General features: G+C 42.3%; 1 protein-coding gene across 6 annotated transcripts in view; it reads left to right on the forward strand.

The window, feature by feature from the left end:
• Positions 1-24437, forward strand: part of TJP1 (tight junction protein 1) — a 512314-nt gene that overhangs the window by 8232 nt on the left and 479645 nt on the right. For all 6 annotated transcript variants that reach the window (XM_063449129.1, XM_063449130.1, XM_063449132.1 and 3 more), the window contains exon 2: positions 2449-2602. In XM_063449129.1, coding sequence (XP_063305199.1) covers positions 2449-2602 — 154 coding nt within the window. The remainder of the gene's footprint in view (positions 1-2448; positions 2603-24437) is intronic.

Raw genomic sequence — 24437 nt, forward strand, 5'->3', positions numbered from 1 at the left:
TTTGGGACACAGCCATTCCATTTTTTTTCAAATTTTGAATTTTTACGCTGTGCCCATGTCCCATTTTAGAGTATTTTACCAGGCTATATAATCCAAATACCCCATAAAGCCATACCATTTCTTAAAGAAGACATCCCAGGGTATTTCAAAAGGCATATTTTGAACCTTAGCGTGGGATCATTTTTCCGCTAGCTTGTACCAGGTGTAGTGGTAATAAGCGTTTTTTCTGCCTTTTTGGCACACAAAGTGAGTTTGCACAGTATATTTTGCAAACCTTATGTGTACTACCACTGTATAATACTTCATATGTTGCTCAGCTATGTCTGCTGAGTACAAAAATACCCCCGTATGTACCTTTGCCAGGTATATGTGGACATCGGAGGGGCACATTTGGGACACAGCCATTCCATTTTTTTTCAAATTTTGAATTTTTACGCTGTGCCCATGTCCCATTTTAGAGTATTTTACCAGGCTATATAAACCAAATACCCCATAAAGCCATACCATTTCTTAAAGAAGACATCCCAGGGTATTTCAAAAGGCATATTTTGAACCTTAGCGTGGGATCATTTTTCCGCTAGCTTGTACCAGGTGTAGTGGTAATGAGCGTTATTAAATGTATTTTTTTACTTTTTAAACCTTTTTTTACTTTTTAAAACTATTTTTTAAACTTTTGTTTTGATTATTCATTTTTTTAAAGTTTCCTAAACTTTCGTAAAACTTTTTTTTACAGATTTAACATTTTTCTAAGCTTTTTTTTTTACGTTAACCCCTAACTAGCAGTAAGCAGCACTAACAGTAAATTCCCCATTTTCCCATAACTCCCACCCACCCCAGCTAGCAAAATATTTAATTATACAATATTTAAATTAGTTAATTAAATACATTTAACCCCTGAGGGTTAAAAAATAAATAAAAGTTAATCGTCAGGGGTTAAAAAAAAAAATTAGAACAGTATAATACTGTGATCTGTATTTTGATCACTGTAGGCAGTGATCGTCTGGCAGGGAAGGGGTTAATTTTTATTTGGACTGGGTAAAGGGTTTATTTTTTAAATTTTTTTACTTAAATGTTATTAAAACTTTTTTTTAAACTTAATTTTTTAACTTTTTAAAGCTTATTTTTAAACTTTTTTTAACGTTAACCCCTAGTTAGCGTAATACTAAATCCCCCAATTCCCCACTAACTTCCACCCTCCCCAGCTAGCTAAATTTATAATTTTAAAATATTTAAATGAATTAATAAAATAAATTGAACCCCTGAGGGTTAAAAAAAAAAGAATTAACCCTCAGGGGTTAAAAAAAAAATCAGATCTTAGTAAAATGTAATCCCTGCCAATTGATCACTGTAGTCAGTGATCAATTGGCAGGGAAGGGGTTAATTTTTTATTAAAATGGGTAAAGGGGGGGTAAAGGGGGGGTAAAGGGGGGTGGGATTTTAATTTTACTATTTTTTTTTTCCACCAGGGGGCAGGATCACTGAAGATCCGTCCCCCTGCACTTCACACAGAACCAGGAAGTGCAGGGAGGCGGAGGTGAGTATACAGAGCACATGTGCCCGCTCAGACATGCTGTCAGAGCGGGCACATGTACTGGGGCAGCCCGATCCGGTGCTCCCGGTCTGCCTCTAATGCAGAGGCAGACCGGAGCACCATTAACCCCATGATCGCCGCGATTGCGGCGATCTGGGGTTAATTTTAACGGGTGACGGACGAGGTCCGTCACTCGTCATTAACGCATTCCCCTGAGTGACGGACCTCGTCCGTCACTCGTCGTTAAGGGGTTAAGTTCAGCTCATGAAAAATGGGGGCAGAAACAAAAATGTTGCGTTTATAATTTTGTTCAGTGTATAAAAAGTGTTGTGTTCTAAAAAGTGGTCTAAAGTACTTAATATTTAAAGAACTATAAAAATGAATATTTTTTCTTGTATTATTTTGGGTCAGTTATATTAGTAAGTTTTTAAATTTTGTTATTTTTTATTCATTCATGATCTATTCAATGCACTAAAAAGTGTTCAATTTCAGGTGGAATGTAATCTTTTAATTTTGATGAAATATATATATATTTTTAAATTAGAACCCACAGACACCAAGTAAACGGGTGGGACAGATTCAGTTCAGTAACATCTTCCTGAGCTTTTGGGTTTCCTTCTTGCTTAAAATTGTTAACGTGGTCTAGGAAAGCCTTCAAAAACTATCTTTCAGATAACGAATTTCACTTTGTTTAATCACATCTCTCGCTCGGATATTCATATTCAACCTGACATTAATTTACCCTGGTGTCACAATGATTTCATAAGAGATTTTTTTTTTTTCCCATACAGCCGTAGCTGCTGAACACAAAGCCATCAGCACAATGTACTGTCTTTAGAGTGAGGCATCACATCAGACCGCACAAAACCTCTCAATGCATGTGAGATTCTAAAGAGCAATTCTTGTTTATTCTCCAGATCAGATGCACAAAGCCTTACCAGACTTCTTGACAGAAGACAAGAGGATGAGGCCTGCTTTTGAGCTGCAGGGACATGACGAAACCGAGCGCAATGACATGGAAGGCAGTCCTGATTTGGAGGATCCAATGCAAGAATCGTTAGAGGAATACAGGTCAATCATTAAATGTTTTTCTATCTCTTCATTTTTATAATATATATATGTAGCTGTATGTATGTTTAAATCCTTTGAGAGGGGTGTAGAACTGCAAACTAATAGATGCTGTTGGTCTACAACTTCCATAATGATCTGCAAGCCAGTGGTGGGCAAGGGACTATGGATTTGTAGTTCGGTAATATATGGGAGTGGGCCACAGTTTATACCATCCATGTTGTATTGCAGCCAGGTACTGTGTAAAATGTATTACCCAACAAATGTTAACAAATACATCTGTTTGATATATTGGGTATAGAAAAAGACTTTGTGCAAGATATATAATATGATGATCTGCTTTTAGCCAACACAGGGCTTGTTCCTAATGTTGTTGGTAAATACTGTTGTAAGCTGCCACTATTGACAACAAACATTTCTTACCAGCTGTCCGCTTCCAAAATCTGCTTGTAAAGGTTCCAACCAGTAATAAAAGATCTCCCTCACTTACTAGATATGCAGAATAAATAACGGTTCAAGCACTCCGGGTTAACAAAAATAGCAGCTTTATTGGGGCAAAAGCAGCAACGTTTCAACCCTACTGGGTTTTTAATCAAGCTTGAGAAGACCCAGTAGGGTCGAAACGTTGCTGCTTTTGCCCCAATTAAGCTGCTACTTTTGTAATCCCGGAGTGCCCGAACCATTATTTATTCTGCATATCTTGGAAGGGAGGCCTGGCCAGCCCTGGATTCAGAGCACCTGGATTATTTGGTGAGTGCGGTATCCAGTACGTCTCCCTCACTTACTAGCCCACGCTAACACATTGGGGCTCAGAGAGCTTGTGGTCTGTCCCTCCAGCTTGTGCAGACAAGGAAAATCACGCCTGCTGTAATTTGGATCACTGACAGACATTCACTGACAGACACACACACTCACTGATTTGGCACACTCTGAAACACACACAATCACTCAGACACACACTGACAGACACTGACACACTTACTGACAAACACACACACACATTCATAATACACACACTAAAAAAGGGGGAATACTTCCTGCTTGATAAAGGCTCAGAGAGGAGCTTAAACGTTGTCTACACTTACTTATTCAAAATAAAAAGACTGCAAGACTGCCTTTTAGAAGAAACCTCAGGTGTGCTTGGATGCTTTTTTTCTTCTACACACACTCACTGACAGACACACACACACACACACACACACAATGATACTAACACATATTTTCCCCCAACACTCACAAATAATTATTTTCACATTTTATTTTATTTTAAATCCACCCAGTATGGGTAATTTTTTACCTGGGGTCCTGTGGGGCTGCTGGGATGACTGTTGGCCAGGCTGTTGGCAGGCAACAAGCAAGTAGGCAGCAAGGGAGCTGTGATCTTCTCGATCAGCTCCCTCACATGCTGTTTACTGATGCTGGGAGCTGGAGTGACGTCATATTCCGGTTCCTGGCATCACTGCACGGCAGAGCAGGAAGAGCCCACAGATCAGTGCTTCCTCACTACTGACCTGTAATACAAGTGGCTGGCTGCCTGCCTCGGGAGGGCTCAAAGGTGGCCATCTGTCCAGCTCTTGGGCCCCAAAGGACACAAGGTTAACAAGGCATTTGCCGGGGCATTTGTGGGCGCCTAAGGCAAATGTCTTGTTAGCCTTGCGGTAAATACATGGTGGCCTGCAATTGTATCAGAACATCGCCAAGTTCCATTCTGCAATGCCAGACCAGAGGTGGAGACCACAAGATCCACGAGGGAAAGGCATATCCCCTCTCTTGGTAAGAAAGAGGGATGGTGAAATGAACGTTAAAGGGACACTATAGTCACCTGAACAACTTCAGCTTAATGAGGTTGTTCAGGTGAGAACTATAGCTCCCTGCAGCCTTTCTCATGCAAACACTGTATTTTCTGAGAAAATACAGTGTTTACATTGAAAGCTAGGAACACCTCCAGTTGCAGTCACTCAGAGTGAACCAGAGGGACTTCTCGTATCATATGCCTCCATCCACTCAGATCTGCTGTGCACGAGCATCCTGTGATTCAGTATCTCCTCCCACTGCATGCAGACACTGAACTTTCCTCATAGAGATTAATTGATTCAATTCATCTCTATGAGGAGATGCTGATTGGCCAGGGCTGTGTTTGAATCATGCTGGCTCTGCCCCTGATCTGCCTCCTTGTCAGTCTCAGCCAATCCTATGGGGAAGCACTGTGATTGGATGAGGCTATCACATGTCAGCAGACTGCTTGTTTTTCCTGAGTCTCAGCATGCAGATTTACAGCTTCTGGCTTGAGTACAGTAAGATTTTTACTATATTTATGGAGGCATGAGGGGCCCAGGGGGGGCTAGATGGTCGTGTTAACACTATAGGGTTAGGAATACATGTAGTTGCACTCGTGACTATAGTGTCCCTTTAATTTAAAAATTATTATATATATTTTTTAAAGCGGTATTGTCACTCCCCTGTAAAATTAGTATTTAAATTAATTTAAAAATCTCATGAATCTCAATGAAATACTCATACTGAATGTGTTGGAATTACACTGAAATTCCAACCCGTCAAAAAGTGTCAATCCCCACATCACGCAAGGAAAATGGCTCTATCTATAAGGTCTCTCACCTGAACCGGTGCCCTCACATGCGCGCCAGTACAATTTGACTTAGAAGCTGAAGAGGAGAACAGGACCAGCCGGAAGAGGATGTTGAGCCCACGGGGGACAGGTTCAGGTAAGTTAAACTCACCTTTGCCTGCCCCCCTCCAGCCACCAGACCCCCTGGCAATGTCATTGTCGGGGCAGGGATCTTTGTAATTATAATAATTCCTGTTTAGACACACTTCAGCCACTATCCACCCACACATGCTACAGCCCCCATTAACCCTACATTCTCTACAGCATCCATCCCCACACTTACTACAGCCCCTATCCCCCCACGCACACAGCCAATACCCCGCAGGCACACTACAGCACCTTTTCCCTCAACACAAACTGGTCCATGTCGTACCACACATACACATACACACTTTAGCTCCTATGACCTCACAAACTACATCCCTACAGGAGAGAGTGCATTGGTTATGATAATTTACGACCCCTCTGGGGCCCCACCCCTTCCTATTGGGCTGCTCTGATTTTAAATGCCCTGGCAGAGTTTATTCCCAGTCCTGCCCACTATCTATGTAGCTTTTGTGGTTCATTTTTGCAATGGGAATTGCTCATTTAAATGACCCATGCACTGATCTTATAAAAAAATTATATTTTTTTATAGCATATGCAGTGGTGCAAGGCTCTGGTGCAAGAACATTTTCTGGGCCCCCCTCTAGCGCAAGGTTGACGAAAAGGTAGATCTTCCTCAACGCCAGCTGTGAATATAAAATTTGCGTGTCTTTTCAGAGTTCTGTTTGTGAGCAGTGTTTGTGTGTTTGAATGCAAGTATGTTTTTATATGGAGTATGTGAGTGTGTAAATGTAGGAGTGTATTTGTATGCTCTGTTCTTTCGAATACACTGCCAAATACACATACTGACAAAGATATACATAAACACTGCTACACACTCAGATACATATGCATACTGACACTATACACATACACACTGCCACACACAAATACACTACACACACCATACACACTGCCACACACAGATACACTACACACGATACACATACACACTGCCACACACAGATACACTACACACATGTATCTACACATACACACTGACACACACACAGATAAACTCACTGATACACACACAGAAAATACACACAAGTTGTAAATTACATATTTTAGTAACCCCATGCTTCCATACTTTTTGCCTGAAAGAGTGTGGCATCCCTGAGACCCAGATCTGAGTGCTGGCTGAGTCTGGTCCCCTCTTTTCTCTGCCTCCCTACATGACTGTCTTGGTTAGCTGGGAGGAAGTGACCTGACTTTACTTCCTCTGAACACTGCCAATTTGACAGTGACCCAGTAACTCCAACCTTGCCCCTGATCAGAGAGAACCACCAAGTGTCTGTGTCCTTAGGCATGAGGGATAGCCGATTGCCGGGTCTCCAAGCTTGTGGCCCTGGCTTAGCCGCACCAGCTGCACCACCAGCTCAGTCAGTGTGTGTCTGGCCTTTTCTTTAACTTTGATATGTGCTGTAGAGTTTCAATGTAATGCCATACAGCAAACATGTATTTTTCATACATAATATATGGGGAATTTGCTGCTGTTAATGTCTTAATGTCTTTACACCAGGCCAGAGGCTGGTATGTACTGGTAGTTTTATTATGTTAGTGGCAGCTACTAAATGGTAGTGACAGCGTTGGAATACAGTTGCTAAGTATCTGTTAGATATTCTATTCCATAGAGACTAAGGGGAGCAATTAACTGTTACTGTTAACTCACAGGCTTTAAATAGCAGCAGCCGGTAACTTCCTGTATATATATATGGCTATCGGTAAACAGCGACTACTCGCTAACAGAAGCCACAAGCACTTTAATGAGTAGTTGCTGACTGGTTAAAGCAAGAAACAAGATTAATAGTGAGCTCATTTCAAGCCAATCTGCCATTGCTTAATTTCTCACATAAAAATCTCCCAATTATATTGATAAGTTTATGATTTTGGTTCAATGATTTCTATAGCTCTTCACCAAGGTGATTTCCAGTCAGAAAGTAGTTAATAATAACAAGCAGCACTTTGCATCTTACTACACTATGGTTACGTCCCCTTAGAAAAATATATATATGGAGCCAAAATGTGCACCGGAAAAAACAATGGCCGCTGTAATAAACAGACAGTGTATCATTAGTGCCTTTTCCTCTAAATAATGCATGTATAGCAAGTAGAAGGTTGTCCAACATGTGTACACATAGTTGGCCTTGTTACCAGGATCCCAGGCTATCTAAAGTCCCCCCATATCAGCAAGAAAATCACGATAACTCTAACCATAATAGTGTAGAAGCGAATTTGTGCAAGATAGTGCAGCAAATAATAGACATGTGCACCAGTGAAATTTTCATTTTGTACGAATGATTTCGTGCTAAATAAAAATGTAATTCGTCAATCTCGAATTTTGTCCACAAACCATTCGTTTTCTAAATGAAATTCGTTAAAAAACAATTTGTTTTCATCAATTTGGACGAAAGCACCACTACGCAATGCGCAAAAAAAAAAAGAAAAGAAAAGAAAAGCAAGGAGGGAGCAGGCAGCGCTACCAGCTTCCTCCTTGTAATAAATAACTATTCCTACCCCTCCTGCATTAAAACCTATGGGGGTCACTGTATCCCCCATATTAATAAAAGGGAGGTTAAATCTTCCTGTATGCCCCTACTCGCGGTAAGATTATGTGTAACCAAAACACATTATTATGTTGCACTTTGAAAGAGTAGCTATTTAGATCTAAATAGCTACTTTTTACACATACTCTTACTGTAGCTCTTACACTTCTATATAAGATACATTTATATCCAGTTTTAATTGACAGCGAGCAGCCACTGTAATAAAACTAAATATAAATCAGTATGGGTGTCACTATGAACCCTATATTGATAAAAGGGAGGTTAAATCCTCCCGCATGCCCCTACTCGCGGCATACTGCCTAAACATGCCCTTACTGCTCGCTGTCATTTAAAACTACTGGTGACTGGGCAGCTGTTGCTGCCCAGTCACTAGTGCAATAAGGGGGGACCTGGCACAGGTCCCTCTGTTCCTCCTTGGGGAACACAAATAATTAAAATGGGGGGGACATAGTACCTAATATCCCCCTCAGGTCCCCACTCATGAGCAGCGGGTGGGGACTCTAAATAAATAAACAATTGGGGGGGACCTAATGTCCCCACCAGGTCCCCATCCATGAGCGGTGGGTGGGCTGGGTGGGTGGGTTGGTCCCCACCCATGAGTGGCGGGTGGGGACCCTAAATAAATAATGGGGGGGACTCACCGATCATGGGTGGGGACCACAAATAATAAAGTGACTAGGGGTCCCCTTTCTTCTTTTGTTTTGTTTCTTCAGCTCAAAAAAAGGTCAAATAAAAATCCATAATACGCATCACAACTTCTTTTTTAAAATCCCCACAGTAAAAAAATAACTCATCTTCACCCATGGAGGGTACAGCGCAGAATGAGCTCTGCATGAAGAGGAAATGCTTATAAAGCCTTCCCACACCCTGCAATTAGGCTTAGAGCACTCTGCTTGGTTGGTTTAAGCCAACCAATCAGAGTGCTCTGACAGGTAAATGAAGAGACTGACAGGTAAGTCTCTACATTTACCTGTCACTGCATTCTGATTGGTTGGCTTGAAATCCAACCAATCAGAGTGCTCTGTATCATTTTACACAGCATGGGAAAGTTCTTTGGAATTTTCCCATGCTGTGTAATTTGACTCATAACACTGTGATTGGTTGCTTTCAATTGGAAAAGCAACCAATCACAGCAGGGAGTAGGGGCATGTGGGAGGATTTAACCTCCCTTTTATTAATATCACTAATATCATAGTGACCCCCAAAGGCTTTAATGCGGGTGGGGGGGTAGGAATAATTATTTATTACAAGGAGGTAGCTGGTAGCGCCATGCCGGCTCCCTCCTTGTTTTCTTTTTATTGTTTTTTTTCCTCACATGGGCAGTGTTATTTCTCTGTGCTGTGGGGGTTAATTACCCTGCAGCACAGAGTCTATTAAATAAACAAAACAAAACAAAAAGGTAATGCATTCAGCGTTTGCCCTTTCGTTTATATTTCGTTTGTAGGGCTTTCGTTTACGTTTTAGTAAACAAATAAGAAAAAACACAAATTTTTATACGAAATCGTATTCGTACGAAAACGAATGCACATGTCTAGCAAATAATGTCCCGATTCATGTTTCGGAGCAAAAGATGCGCCTTCGTCTGGGGCTCCGAACCGAGCATTTCAGATGCTTCAGGTCAAATAGCATAGAGATTCTCAGCATTAAAATGCAGCTGTCTAATAAGAAAATGAGGGGGAGGAGTTCAACCGTCCTTTTATCGAGTGATGCAAGAGTAAGGCCACCCTGCTGTATTGTTGTGGGTGGGAACAGAACAGCCTGGCGAGTCGACCCACTCTAAGAGTAATACTATATAGAAGTGGGAGCAGCTAACATAGCCATCCCACCCACTCTGCCAGTGTGGGATGCCCAAGGTTTCATATCCTCTGTCTCCTCATGTAAAACCTTCCCTTTTTCCCTTCTCTTTTCTTCCTTCTTTTTTATCCTTTTTCTCTTCTTTTACCTTACAGTAATGTCAGGAAAGGGATTACAAATCACATCGAGGCAGCAAACAACTCATAATAATAATAATAGAAACTGACACTACCCAATCTAGACTAAGTAAGGTATGCTGCCGAACATCTTTACGCTCATGTATAAGTTTGTATCAATATAACTTACATTGTAATGATAAAAAAAATAAAAAAAAAGATCTCTCTGGACAGCCTATAAACAAATATACGGTAATATAAAGCAAGCATAACAAAATAGCAATCCCAAAGATGCTAACAGTTACCAAGTCCCTAAAACTAAAAGACCTAGCATTGCAAACGATAATAACCACATAAACCAAAGTAATGATAATAATAATGAACCCCCTTGAAAATTCAGAATTAGTAAATATAAACCCCTCGTTAAGTCTATTAGGTGTGGTTGTGTTCAATGTGTGGCCCTAGTGTCACTCCCTATCCCTGCAAATCTCAAACTTTTTGGAGAGTCCTAATAATAGACTCTCATATGTCTAGCAACCAGAGTGTCCCTTTGTGAGATCATAGAATGGACATGCTCCATGATGTGTTTCTTAAAAGGGTGGAATGTTGGGGGGCGGGGCCTGATGTCCAAGCCTGCTGGACGTGTTTCTCCCTAGCTCCTGCTACATTGAGCTAAAATCAAGCAAATTTAAGCTAAAATTATTGCTAATAAGGCTTATAAGCTCCAAGCTGACTACCTACTGAACCAAGAGCAAGCTGTCTGAACTGGACTGCACTCCGGGATGAGCAACACCCGCAATCTAATCTGAGGCCTACCTGAGCGGGCGCTGACCGGGACGAGAGGCGGCCGATCTCCTCGGGCGTTGCCTGCCACATAGTGCCTCACTTCAGGAGCCCCGTTTCCCCCCCCCTTTGGACCGGTGGGGGTTATCCCGGTCCCCACTGGGAATACAGATCTAACATCCGACGAGCACTAACGGAGCTTTAACGCTGCGTGGCAAAGCCAAGATGGCCGCAGCGGTGACAACTCTGCACAGCAGACCGAGCCCTAACGTACAGCAATGGAGGGAATCATTTGATGCCAGGTTCGAGGCACTCTGCCAGGAGTTCTGGCATCGCCTCAGCGTGCGACCGCGGCAGAATACTCCTCCGGCTCCAAAATCGAAGCAACTGGGACCCGTCCAAGGCGCACCAGACTCACAAGGGCCCTACACCAGGGCTCCCTACCTCCGTGAGCAGCAAACCTCACGCGGCGCTGCCCCGTTAAAGCAACCACATACGCGAAAGCTTAAGCACCGACGGCGGATCCCATCACTCAGAGCCCATGCCTTCCCTGGAGGGGGGAAGATCTCGATCCCCAGGAGCGTCCGAATCTGCAGGCCTACAAAGCAGGCCCCTATACAAGCCTGGGATCGGAAGAAGCCCTCACCCAAGCCTGGAGCCGTCGTCTTGAGCCCGCACATCCATACCCATTCACCGATTGGACCGCCAATCAAGACTGCGCAGGGGCTAAGTAACCTTGGCGAACTTTATGTGAACACCCAGAGCCTGCCGGCCAGAGGAGTAGGCTGATCGCGCCTTCCTCACCGTATGTAGGCCCACACTCTGTACTCCATCTGAGTACAGGGGAAGCCATTTGCCATACCTAACCTTTCAAATGTCATATGCCCCGTTTTATGCCAAACTTGTCTCAATAGGACCCAGTGGAGACAAGCTTTCTAAGTTTCATTAGCTGACCCAGCAGGTTTCACCAATCTTGATCAAATTTATGTTAATCTTAATCTTAGTGGTCAAAAGGGAAGTCTAGTAATTACTTGTGTATACTTTATGCTTTTCCACCCCTTCCCTTTACCCTATTACCCTAACTACTCATGTTGTCAGTATACATTACAAGCAGCCGAGTTCACTATTGATCCTCTTTCTGCTGACAAATTGTTGATATCGTTACTTACCAGCATGTTCTCTATTATGTAACACATGTCTAAAACACAAAAAATGTGCCGTTTTTCCTCATGCTCCTGTTGTTAAGCCTGAACCAAACTCAGGGACTGCCTTTGGGGCACCCAGAGTCTGTATTGATCACTATGCACAAAAAAAAAAAAAAAAAAAAGGGTGGAATGTTTTACCTACATATCTCAACCCAAAGTCAACAAATAAATCACTCCAGAAGTGTTACAGTTAAAAAACGTTTCACTTTGAACTTTACGGATCCACTTGTCTAAGAGATGATCTTAGAATCTTTTGAGATAAATTTACATGTAACACAGTATCCGCACTGGTAGGTGCTTGTCACAGATAGCCAGGTTTTGGAGGTTTGTTTATTGAACAAATGGCTAGGTACTGGTAAATCCTTGTGATTCTTGCCCCTCCAACCTGTTAAGGATACCCAGGGTGCAATGACATCAGTGAGATGTGGGTCCTGTGTGAGAAAGATCCAGAATCTACCTAGTATGTCTTTAGTGTCTTGCCAGCCTGACTCATAGTTCGCCTCGCATCGCATGGTGTTGGGAGCCCGCTCATGTTTAGAGTTATCCAAGAGTAAATCCCTATCACTTTGGAGAGCTCCCTGGTATGCTTTTTTCAGGCATTTATTTGGGTAACCCCTTTCCCTGAATCTTGCACGTAAATCAGATGCCTCCAATTGAAAATCCTCAATTGACATACAGTTACATCTCAATGTAAGGTACTGACCAACTGGGATCCCTCGCTTAAGTGGGAAAGGATGATAACTAGCATAGCATTGTATTGGTAGAAGTAGGTATACGGAAGAGGGTAGTACATATCTCCATTGAGTCATTGATTGTGACTGTGCAATCAAGGAAGTTCAAGGAGGGGTTACCCACTTTCATTGTAAGTCTGAGATTAAAATAATTGTCATTGAATCGTCAAAAAACATTTATTTCGTACCAGTCCAGATAAAGAGGACATCATCAATATACCTTTTCCACAGAAAGATATATTCCAAGAAAGGTTGTGATATCTCTGAAAAGACTACAAACCTTTTCCACCATCCCAGGTGCAGGTTAGCGTATGAGGGGGCACAAGATGTCCCCATCGTAGTTCCCCGCACCTGGTGATAGGAGTTGTGAAAAATGTGTGGGTAAGTATGAATTGTAATAGTTTCATGACAAAGGTGGTATGCCACTGGTGTATAGAGCCCCTCGCTGTGTGGTGCAGCCAGAGAATAAATTATCTACTAAACCAGCACGTCCTTACTGTTTATAAAAGTATAGACCAAGCAATTGCTGCCTGTCATTCCCAGCAGACAATTTATTGTTGTACTGGTAAAATATTGTAATTTAGTGTGATGTGCCTAGTATATATATGTGGACTAATTAACTAGAGGTAGAGCTGATTAAAGCATGGGAAGGGTTCATTTGTTTATATAGAACTGTACTGGGTGTCAGCTTGCAGGAAAAGATTTACAAAGTAAATTATCTCCTTAAGGCCTCATATCCAACTGTGTTCTTCAGGCCAGGTCACGTGTGACGTTCTGCACCCCAAATTACATTCCTTTCTATCTCCTGTGGGACATTCTGATTACACAGGTTTTGGATGCCCTTGCTTAGCAGACGTTAATCACTTTTGATATGTTAAGAGACCATTAGCACTCAAAAGACAAAGCTCTACTCAGGGCTATAACAATAAAAATACTAATAATTATAATCCAGAGATTAATGTTTGTGCCTCATGTTACACATATTCAGAACGTTGAGAGCGCACCCTACAAATAGAATCTAAACATGACAAGTGTAACTTAAGGAACTGTGGAGATCCTTAATGTTACGTCATAGATGGGTCTTGTAAGGTGAGTATGTGTCAGGATCGGGACAGGGATCCAACACGCAAAGTACAAACAGGTACAGGATACGTATACCGGACTTTAGAATGGCCGGACTAACGTACGGAGAATATAGAGAATGGTCAGAGACAAGCCGAGGTCGAGGGAACGAGAGGACAGGTAAGCGAGGAACAAGCCGGGTCAAGGATAACAGAGGTAAACAGAGTAAGACAAACAAGCCGGGTCGGAACCAAAGGGATAACTGAAAACACCAGAGCACTGTGTGACTAGGCAGGCTAGAACCACGTCAGGGCAATGAGCAGATGAGAGAAGCTAGCTTAAATACCCTGGCTCGGAAGGATAGACACGCCTCCGACGAGTCCTGATTGGTCTCTAAAGGATTGAGTGACAGGTCGTTCCGGGTTGGCGTCATGACGTCGGTTTCCGGACTTCCTGCTATAAAAGGAAGTGACTCCCTCGCGCCCGGCGTTTATGTGACCGGGTGGACCGCGAGGAACAGGGGAAACAGGCCGTCCGGAAGGATAGACGTCTAAGTCTCTACCTCTCTCGGAGGTAGAGACTTCAGGTACCCTGACAGTACCCCCCCTCTCAGATACGCCCACCGGGCGGAAGGAACCGGGACGAGATGGGAAGCGGGAGTGAAACGCCCTGCGGAGACGAGGAGCATGAACATCCTCTTGAGGTACCCAACTCCTCTCCTCAGGACCATATCCCTTCCAATCGACCAGATATTGTACTCTCCCCCGGGAGATTCGAGAATCAATAATAGAGTTAACTTCATACTCCTCCTGACCCTCCACCTGAACAGAGCGAGGAGGGGCTGTTGTGGAGGAAAATCTGTTACATACTAGTGGTTTCAGCAATGAAACATGAAATGAGTTAGGGATGCGTAAGGCAGTTGGAAGAGCTAGACGATACGCAACTGGATTGATTCGAGTCAGCACCCTGTAAGGTCCAATTTAACGAGGAGCAAACTTCATGGAAGGCACTTTTAAACGGATGTTTCTTGTGCTCAACCATACTCTATCACCTGGAACAAACACCGGAGCCGCCCTTCTACGTTTATCAGCGTGTCTTTTAACCAGCATAGAATTGTGCAGAAGAATTTGTCGAGTTTGATCCCACAACTTCCTCAAATTGGCAACATGAACATCAACCGACGGCACCCCCTGGGAAGGAGAAGCCGAAGGAAGAATAGATGGATGAAAGCCATAATTCATGAAGAAGGGGCTTGAATGAGTAGAATCGCAAACGAGATTGTTGTGTGCAAACTCCGCCCAAGGAATCAAACCGACCCAATCGTCCTGGTGTTCGGAAACAAAACAGCGTAAATATTGTTCAATTTTTTGGTTAGTACGTTCAGCAGCTCCGTTAGACTGAGGATGATAGGCAGAAGAAAAGTTCAATTTGATACCAAGTTGAGAACAGAAGGACCTCCAAAAACGGGAAATAAATTGGGAGCCTCTGTCAGATACAATTTGGGAGGGTATCCCATGTAGACGAAAAATCTCCCTTGCGAATATCTCTGCCAATTCGGGAGAAGATGGAAGTTTAGGCAGAGGAACGAAGTGAGCCATCTTGGTGAATCTGTCAACCACGGTGAGGATAACAGTCTGTTTTTTAGAGATAGGTAGATCGACAATAAAGTCCATGGCCAAACAAGACCATGGTTTCTCTGGAACCTCTAAGGGATGCAGGAATCCACATGGGAGCGTACGAGGTTGTTTGGTCTTAGTACAAACCTCACACGCAGCGATGAAATCTTTAGTATCCTTACGTAAAGCAGGCCACCAGAAGTCCTTAGAGATCGAAGCATACGTCTTGCGAATACCAGGATGTCCCGCCATCTTGCTGTTATGGAAACACTGCAACAGCTCCAGTTGAAGAGCAGGAGGAACGAAATGTCGACCCTCAGGAGTCTGTTTAGGTGCTAGATATTGCAGCTTAATGATCTCGGCCAGTAACGGGGAATGAATCCTGAGATTCGTATTAGCAACAATATTGCATTTCGGAACTATAGAAGAAAGAACCGGTTCAGATATAGTAGAAGGTTCATATTGGCGAGACAAAGCATCGGCTTTAGAGTTCTTAGAACCAGGTCTGTAAGTAAGCACATAATTGAAATGAGTCAGGAATAAGGACCAACAAGCTTGCCTAGAGGACAAACACTTGGCCTCCCCAATATAGGACAAGTTTTTGTGGTCCGTCAAAATAGTAACCGGATGTAAGGTCCCCTCCAATAGATGTCTCCACTCTTTTAAGGCTTTAATGACCGCTAGCAGTTCCCTGTCTCCGATGTCATATCTGCTCTCAGGCCCAGAAAGTTTCTTGGGAAAAAAAACACAGGGATGTAACGGTTTATCCACCCCCAACCTTTGCGACAGAGCGGCACCTACTCCTGTCTCAGAGGCATCGACCTCGAGTAGGAACGGCAATGTCGTATCAGGATGGACTAATATTGGAGCAGAAGCAAAAAGTTCTTTGAGATTCTTGAAAGCAACGAGAGCTTCAGTAGACCAAGTCTTAGTATCAGCCCCTTGTTTGGTCATATTGGTAATGGGTGCAATAATAGAAGAGTAACCCTTAATGAAGCGCCTATAATAATTGGAGAAACCAATAAACCTCTGAATAGCCTTGAGTCCCTTAGGCAATGGCCAATCTAAAATAGACTGGAGTTTGTCAGGATCCATCTTAAAGCCTTCCCCAGAAATCACGTATCCAAGAAAGTCTATCTGGGTCTGGTCAAAACTGCATTTCTCCAATTTACAGTATAAACCGTGTTGCAGAAGTTTGTGTAATACCTTTCTGACTTGTCTATGGTGGGTCTCAATCTCTCTAGAGTGTATGAGTATGTCATCCAGGTACACAATAACACAATCATGTTGAAATTCCCTAAGAACTTCGTTAATCAGATCCTGAAATACTGCCGGTGCGTTACAAAGACCAAAAGGCATGACCGTGTACTCATAATGCCCACAGCGGGTATTAAACGCTGTCTTCCACTCGTGACCTTGCTGGATTCTCACCAAGTTATATGCCCCTCTGAGGTCCAACTTGGTGAAAATCTTAGAGCCCTTTAGCCGATCAAAGAGCTCGGTAATCAAGGGGATCGGATAGGCATTTCTGATGGTTATTTTATTCAAACCTCGGTAATCAATACAAGGTCTGAGTGAACCATCCTTCTTTTTAACAAAAAAAAATCCAGCCCCGGCAGGAGAAGAGGATCTCCTAATGAATCCCTTGTCTAAATTCTCCCGAATATACTCCTCTAAAACAGAATTCTCTTTTGTGGATAGAGGATATACATTGCCCCTGGGAGGCATGGTGCCAGGCAATAGATTAATTTTACAATCAAAGGTCCTGTGTGGAGGTAGTGTATCAGCGTTCTTCTTGTCGAATACTGCTTTTAAGTCCAGGTACAGAGGGGGTATCTGTATCCCCGTAGACTGGGTAGAACTACCTGGTGTGTTAATTAAAGCCAATGGGGACACCCTGCGTAAACACCTCTCCTGACAACCCTGGCCCCATGAGAGTATCTCCCCTAACTCCCAATCGATAATAGGGTTATGTCTCTTTAACCATGGGTACCCCAGGACTATTGGAACAGAAGGAGAGGAAATGAGCATAAGTGATAAGTTCTCCTCGTGTAAGATACCAACAGTTAAGTTAATGGGTATAGTCTCACGAGAGATAACAGGCTCAAGTAAAGGTCTACCATCTATGGCCTCAACGGCCAAGGGTGTATCCCTTAACTGGGATGGGATAGTGTGTTTAGTAGCAAAGGCTTGGTCGATAAAATTCTCAGCAGCTCCGGAATCTATCAAGGCCATGGTCTTTAGTACTCCCTTCTCCCACGTTAAAGAAACTGGTAGCAGAAGCCTGTGATCTTTATAATTATGAGTAGAGGACAAAATAGAAACACCCAAGGCCTGTCCTCTAGAGAAACTTAGGTGCGGGCGTTTCCCGAGCGAATAGGACAATTTAAGCGCAAGTGACCTCTGACTCCACAATACATACATAATCCCTCCCTTCTCCTGTACTGTCTCTCCTCTTCTGAGAGGCGAGTATTGCCTATCTGCATAGGTTCAGGAAACAGTGAGTTATTGGAATCAGGACTTTGAAATGCGGGGGCTAATTTAAAGGCAGGTCTAAGGTTCCTCTCTCGAGTGTTCTGTCTCTCTCTTAGACGCTCATCAATACGAGAAATGAACTAAATTAAATCTTCTAAATTCTCAGGGAGCTCCCTAGTAGCAACCTCGTCAAGGATAACATCTGATAACCCGTTCAAAAATACATCTATATAAGCCTGCTCATTCCACTTGACTTCTGCCGCCAGAGACCTGAACTCTAGTGCATAATCCACAAGTGTTCGGTTCTCCTGTCTCAGGCGCAACAGTAATCTGGCTGCATTGACCTTTCTACCAGGAGGGACAAAAGTTCTTCTAAAGGCAGCTACAAAGGCATTATAATTATATACCAACGGGTTATCGTTCTCCCATAATGGGTTGGCCCATCTCAGAGCTTTCTCTATGAGTAAGGTGATAATAAATCCAACCTTTGCCCTATCTGTAGGATAGGAGCGAGGTTGCAATTCAAAGTGAATACTGATCTGGTTTAAAAAACCACGACACTTCTCAGGTGAACCACCATAACGTACTGGTGGGGTAATACGGGAAGAGGCACCTACAGTGGCTACCTCTAGGCCTGAACTTACAGAGGAAATAGAAGTAGTACGCGTCTCCTCTGGTGGATTATTAGCACGAGATAATAACGCCTGTAGTGCTAAGGCCATCTGATCCATTCTGTGTTCCATGGCGTCAAACCTGGAATCAGAGGGACCAACCTGACTGTTTGTACCTGCAGGATCCATTGGCCCTGTCGTAATGTCAGGATCGGGACAGGGATCCAACACGCAAAGTACAAACAGGTACAGGATACGTATACCGGACCTTAGAATGGCCGGACTAACGTACGGAGAATATAGAGAATGGTCAGAGACAAGCCGAGGTCGAGGGAACGAGAGGACAGGTAAGCGAGGAACAAGCCGGGTCAAGGATAACAGAGGTAAACAGAGTAAGACAAACAAGCCGGGTCGGAACCAAAGGGATAACTGAAAACACCAGAGCACTGTGTGACTAGGCAGGCTAGAACCACGACAGGGCAATGAGCAGATGAGAGAAGCAAGCTTAAATACCCTGGCTCGGAAGGATAGACACGCCTCCGACGAGTCCTGATTGGTCTCTAAAGGATTGAGTGACAGGTCGTTCCGGGTTGGCGTCATGACGTCGGTTTCCGGACTTCCTGCTATAAAAGCAAGTGACTCCCTCGCGGCCGGCGTTTATGTGACCGGGTGGACCGCGAGGAACAGGGGAAACAGGCCGTCCGGAAGGATAGACGTCTAAGTCTCTACCTCTCTCGGAGGTAGAGACTTCAGGTACCCTGACAGTATGCAATGGATAAATTGTGACCATTTCACAGATTTTAAATTATTTCTGCATCAGGTGCACAGCAAAAAATAAACACATTTTTTATAAACTCCTTTATAAAGATTAGGGTTTAAATTGGCCAAAAGGGAGGAAAGTGCAATCAACCTACACATCCTACAGCTATGCATTCCCTCCTCCCCATACCTTCTTCCAGGTGGCTTGGAAACAGTGAGCATCTGCTGAAGAGACCGATTTAATAACATTTTCAAATTGCATGAATATTGTGTTATATTACATCTGTGGGTTTAATCTACTTTCCTGGGGGAATCAAGGTTCCCAATCTTATAAATTGCCTATTGCAAAAAAAAAACAACCTTACACAAATGCAAATCAATTACATTTTATAAAGTGAGCAAACACCTGGTGGCAGCTTTTGGTATTAGAATTAAATGTGGGTGGTGTTAAGAGGGATACTATATCATTGTATTCAGTCTAGTGCACAGTACTGATTTTTAACCTTTTCATCCCCGGAATAAAGTCACGAACACAACTGGAGTAATGTATATCCGTGACACTGCCCAGTCACTAACAAATCCCTAACCCATGGGGATGGGTACCTGTAAATTATGGGAAGGAGACCTGGCAAATAGTACTGATAATTAATTATCAGATGGATATGGTCATGATTTTGCTTAAAAATAGTACTTTGAACATTTTCCAGGGTCCTATACTTTCTATATGATGCAAATGCAAAACAGACTGATTTTAAAGTAGACACCTAATGCATCTGGATAAATTGTGCTGATGTGGGCGTAATTTTCACTGGATTTTGTCACAATGTTTATTTGGGTTGGATTGAGATCCGGGGAATCAGGAGGCCAAGGCAACATCTTAACTTTTTACCATGTTCCTCAAACTCTTCATTCATGAACAATTTTTGCCTGTGGCACGGTGCATTGTCCTGCCAGTGCCATCAGGAAATACCATAGCCATGTAGGGGTGTACAGGGTCTTGATGGTTGGTGGTACGTGTCAAAATAACATCAACTTAAGTGACAGGACCCATGGTTTCCCAGCAGAACATTGCCTTACTTTCATAGTGCATCCTGCTGCCATCTCTTCCCCAGGTAAACGACTCACACGCACCCGATCATCCACCTGGTCTAAAAGAAAGCATGATTTATCAGACCAGGCAACCTTCTTCCATTGCTCCATGGTCTAGTTCTGACGGTCATGGCTCCATTGAAAGCACTTTTGGAGGTAGACAGGGGTCAGCATGGGCACACTGACCGGTTGTTGCTAAGCAGCCCCATATGCAGCAAACCGTGATGCACTGTGTGTTCTGACAACTTTCTATCATGACCATCATTAGGTTCACAGCTCTTTTGTATGATCGGACCGGATGGACTAGACTTTGCTCCCCAAGGGCATCACTGAGCCTTGGGCACCATGTGACCCTGTTCACCAGTTGTCCTTCCTTGCACCACTTAAGGTCAGTACTAACCACTGCATACCAGGAACATCCACAAGTCTTGCCGTTTTGGAGATGCTCTGATCCAGTCACCTAATGGTCACTATTTGGCCCTTGTTAAAGTCACTCAGATCTTTTCACTTGTCCATTTTTCCTGCTTCCAATGCATGAAATTCAAGAACTGTCTGTTCACTTGCTGCCTAATATATCCCACCCCTTGACAGGTGCAGGTGTAACAACATGCTCAATGTTATTCACTTCACCTGTTCGTGGTTTTTATGTTGTGGCTGATTAGTGCACTAATCAGTAATGCCTCACAGATTCACTTTCAATCATTTGAATTAAAATTGTAATTCTCTTAATACGTGCGTCATTTTGTATATATTATCACTGTATAACGTGACACCAAGATCTCTATAGCAATGGCTAAAATACCTGAATTAATGATGTAGCTTTAAGATCTAAATGTCGTACAGAGTATTTTGAAAGATGCCGTAAATTATTGATTTGCTTTGTAAAAATGTCAGTCTAGTAACAAACTTAAAGAGTCACGCTGAGCACCATAATCATTACAGCCCATTTGAATGGTTTTCGGGCAAAGAGGTTTTTGTCTTACAATGTTAACCAAAGAAAAATGATCAGCTTTCGACTTTTGTTAACCACAAGCCATGTGGCAACTGACGCGATAAAGAAGGAGGTGAGAATCCATGCAGTACATAGTTATATTTATTTGGTTTGCCCAAGCCCTGAGCTGAGCAAGTACATGTGTCTTAGTTCAATAGACTGTTCTCTAATTTTCATTTCATTATTCAGCTGAAACTGGGACATACAAACTCTTTTTTTACATCCCAGTCTTCCTTGGGGGCTAGAAAAGTCTAGATGAATAAGTATGCTTCTACTTAGTCAATATCTACTTGCTGGCATTTGAAGAATTCTGCCATGTATTTTCCTTTTTCGGAGGATGATGGATGAGGCAGCCTAACCTCTGATGAAAAGGTTCTGTAGCTTTGTGTGAAGTTCTTTAATCACAAATTAGTAACAGTATCTTCTCCTTTTGGCGTATGGTACATCAATGGGCGCTTAAAATCCACAAATTACATGCTCCGTCTTACTTCTTAAATCTTTCACTCAGCTCTGAAAGCTACATTATCAAAATTTAATGAAGCAGATACACTGAAACAAAGCCTAGTTAAGACAACAGCTTTAGCATCCGTTCCCTTTGTTGCTAATCTTCCAAATACTCGTATAATACTCAAGATATTCATTGCAGCCGTGTAGCTAGAAAAATAAGAAATTACATCTCTGAGTTTGTGAACGTAAAAACACTTTATACATATGTATCAAACGTGATATTTTTTTATTTTTCTAAGGTGCCCCATTTTAGTTTATTGTAATGTAAAGGCAGTGACTATTTTACCTTACATCCCTTCATTCTGAAGGCACGGTCAGAATGTTTATTGATGTCCAGTGGGTAAGCCCTTGTTTTTTCCACAACACACTACATGTATATTGAGGTTTGGTTAACATATAAACCATCTCAGCCATCAATCAAGTTCCATAGCAGAGGACCCCAATAGGAACCCACTGTGTGAGTTGGAAGAGAAGGCTATAAGTAAATTTAAAGAAATCTGACATTAAAGAATTACTCCAACCTTTTGTTTTAATGTGTTTTCTATTTATAATGTCCTATTGGGAACTATTCAGTAGCCCCCACCCCCAACCCTCTAAATCTTTTTATAAAACTAGCAAAAAAAAAAAGTGTTTTACTTACCTGGAATCCAGCACCATGCAAAGTCCACAGAGCTGCCTTCCACACTTCCATCAAATGTCACCAAGGGTTTCGTGCAGTCCAAACAAATACATTTGAATGGACTGTTACACCGGCCCCCAGCACACACGCATGCTTTGAGTGACGATAAAAATATACATAAAATGAGCATTGATGTTATAGGGAGGAAGAATGGATCAAATGAAAGCAGGGAACGAGGGATGTAGGCTTCTCGTTGCCGGTGCACTGCTTGCAAGGGTAAAGCTCATTACACCTGTTGTCTGCACACTTCATGCTAACCATATGCATAATATTTGCATAGGTTTTAAGGAGCACTATGGTGTCAGGAATAGAAACATGAATTCCTAACACTATAATTTAGGTGACCGGCCCCCTCAAATCGCATTGAAAAGGTGTCCCTTTAACATTAGGCAGCCCGGACCTCTAAGTCACCGGGCGTGCAACTAGCCCCTGTCACAAAACTAAAAATATATCTACAAGTGCAAGGTTTTAAGCTGAAATACTGCACATAGAGACTCCTACCACCATAAGCACTTCTTAAAGCAGAAATGGGAATGGTAGTTGGAGAAACCCTTTCAAAAAAACAAAAACTGCAAAAAAAAGTAATTAGTAGAAGAAATGTGTTATAAAAAAGCAAACCAACAAAAATGAAACATTACATTAACTAGAGGAGACCTGGTGACTGTCAGTTACAAATGTACAAAATCACAAAAATATCACCTGTTGTAAGTGGCATAACAGTAACTGTTAGAAATATTGCGGTTTGGGAGAGAGAGTACTAGTATACGTAGTAGATGTGAACAAACAGTAATATGTCCAGTGCACCACAATGCTGTCAATCCATGCCTGGGCAGATCAGCAGAGGTTGATTCTTGGCATTATTTATATGTTACTTCCTGTTATAGATCTCTGTTATAAAAGTTATGTAGAATATGCTGACATTATAAAAAAAAAAACAAGAATAGTAATAATAATACAATTATTATTATTAGTATTATTATTATTATAGGTAGAGGCTCAGGATCGCTGGGCAGCTTCTTTGGCCAAATAGGCTCGTTTGCAGGGCTTCATGGTATATAAGCATAGACATATTTGTTTGCAAATTTACCCATTCTAGGCCAAAAGAGCTGAGTTAGAGTTGTTTTTTTCTGTTTGCTATTTTGTAGTAAAGTTTGCAATTCCCTTGTTGATTCAAAATGAATTTCAAAATTATCAAGGCCAAATTAGCCAAAGTGGAAAAATTCTCTAAGTCAGCTATGCTTCTCATTTAGTTGCAATCTCAGAGTATCAGGATGATAGGCAAATTCATCAGGTTTGATAATAAATGTGGGTTAATGGGAAGCCTATCAGAGAGTTTTATTCTCATGTGAACATTTTATCAGTTGCATACAAACACAAATAAATAAATAAATAAATACATATATATATATATAAAGTCTGAGGTTCCCAATTAGATTGCCGTGCTTTGAAATGTCCAGACCTATCTTTATTTTCGACTCTAGAATTATTATTATTATTTTTTTTTAAATTCTTTATTTTTGTTGTGCATGTTATAACAATAGGCTTGTTCAGCCACAATAGCAGTCACAAGCAGTAGTAACGTGGCACATGAGTAAACAGCACATTTTTAGTTATGTAAGAAAAAATATAACACATTAGATGAACATTCATGGCATAAGAGTACCCGCACAGTTTTATATTTTACATTAGAAACAGGCTATTCTAAAAGAGAAAACAGGCTAGTGACATGTTAAAGTTTGTTAACCTACTGAGTACAGACTAGTTTTGCTTGTCTAGTGTGTGGGACACGGTAAGGTCATCCCGCTTGTTACGCTCAACATGCTATGGATCCAACATATATAGTATTAGCTATAGACGGTTAAACATTGCTTAATTGGCTGAAAATATTATCGCGTTGTCTACAAGCATAGCCTTAAACCAGCGGCATAATGTAGTTTGGTGGGCCAGCAATATATACAGACTTATTTAGTTATGTTACCGGACCAACTACTTGCATCATGTGCTGTAGGTTATAGGCAGCTCAGTAAGTCACCGCCAGCAAGTCAGGTACTATAATGCCTGTCCAGTGGGAACAAGTCAAGAGTGCAGCTTGATTATGGTCCCGGATTTCAACAGGCTGTTCAGCCGATGCCCTGCAGGGGCT

This window comes from Pelobates fuscus, chromosome 3 (genome assembly GCF_036172605.1).
Source record: "Pelobates fuscus isolate aPelFus1 chromosome 3, aPelFus1.pri, whole genome shotgun sequence".
Lineage (NCBI taxonomy): Eukaryota > Metazoa > Chordata > Amphibia > Anura > Pelobatidae > Pelobates > Pelobates fuscus.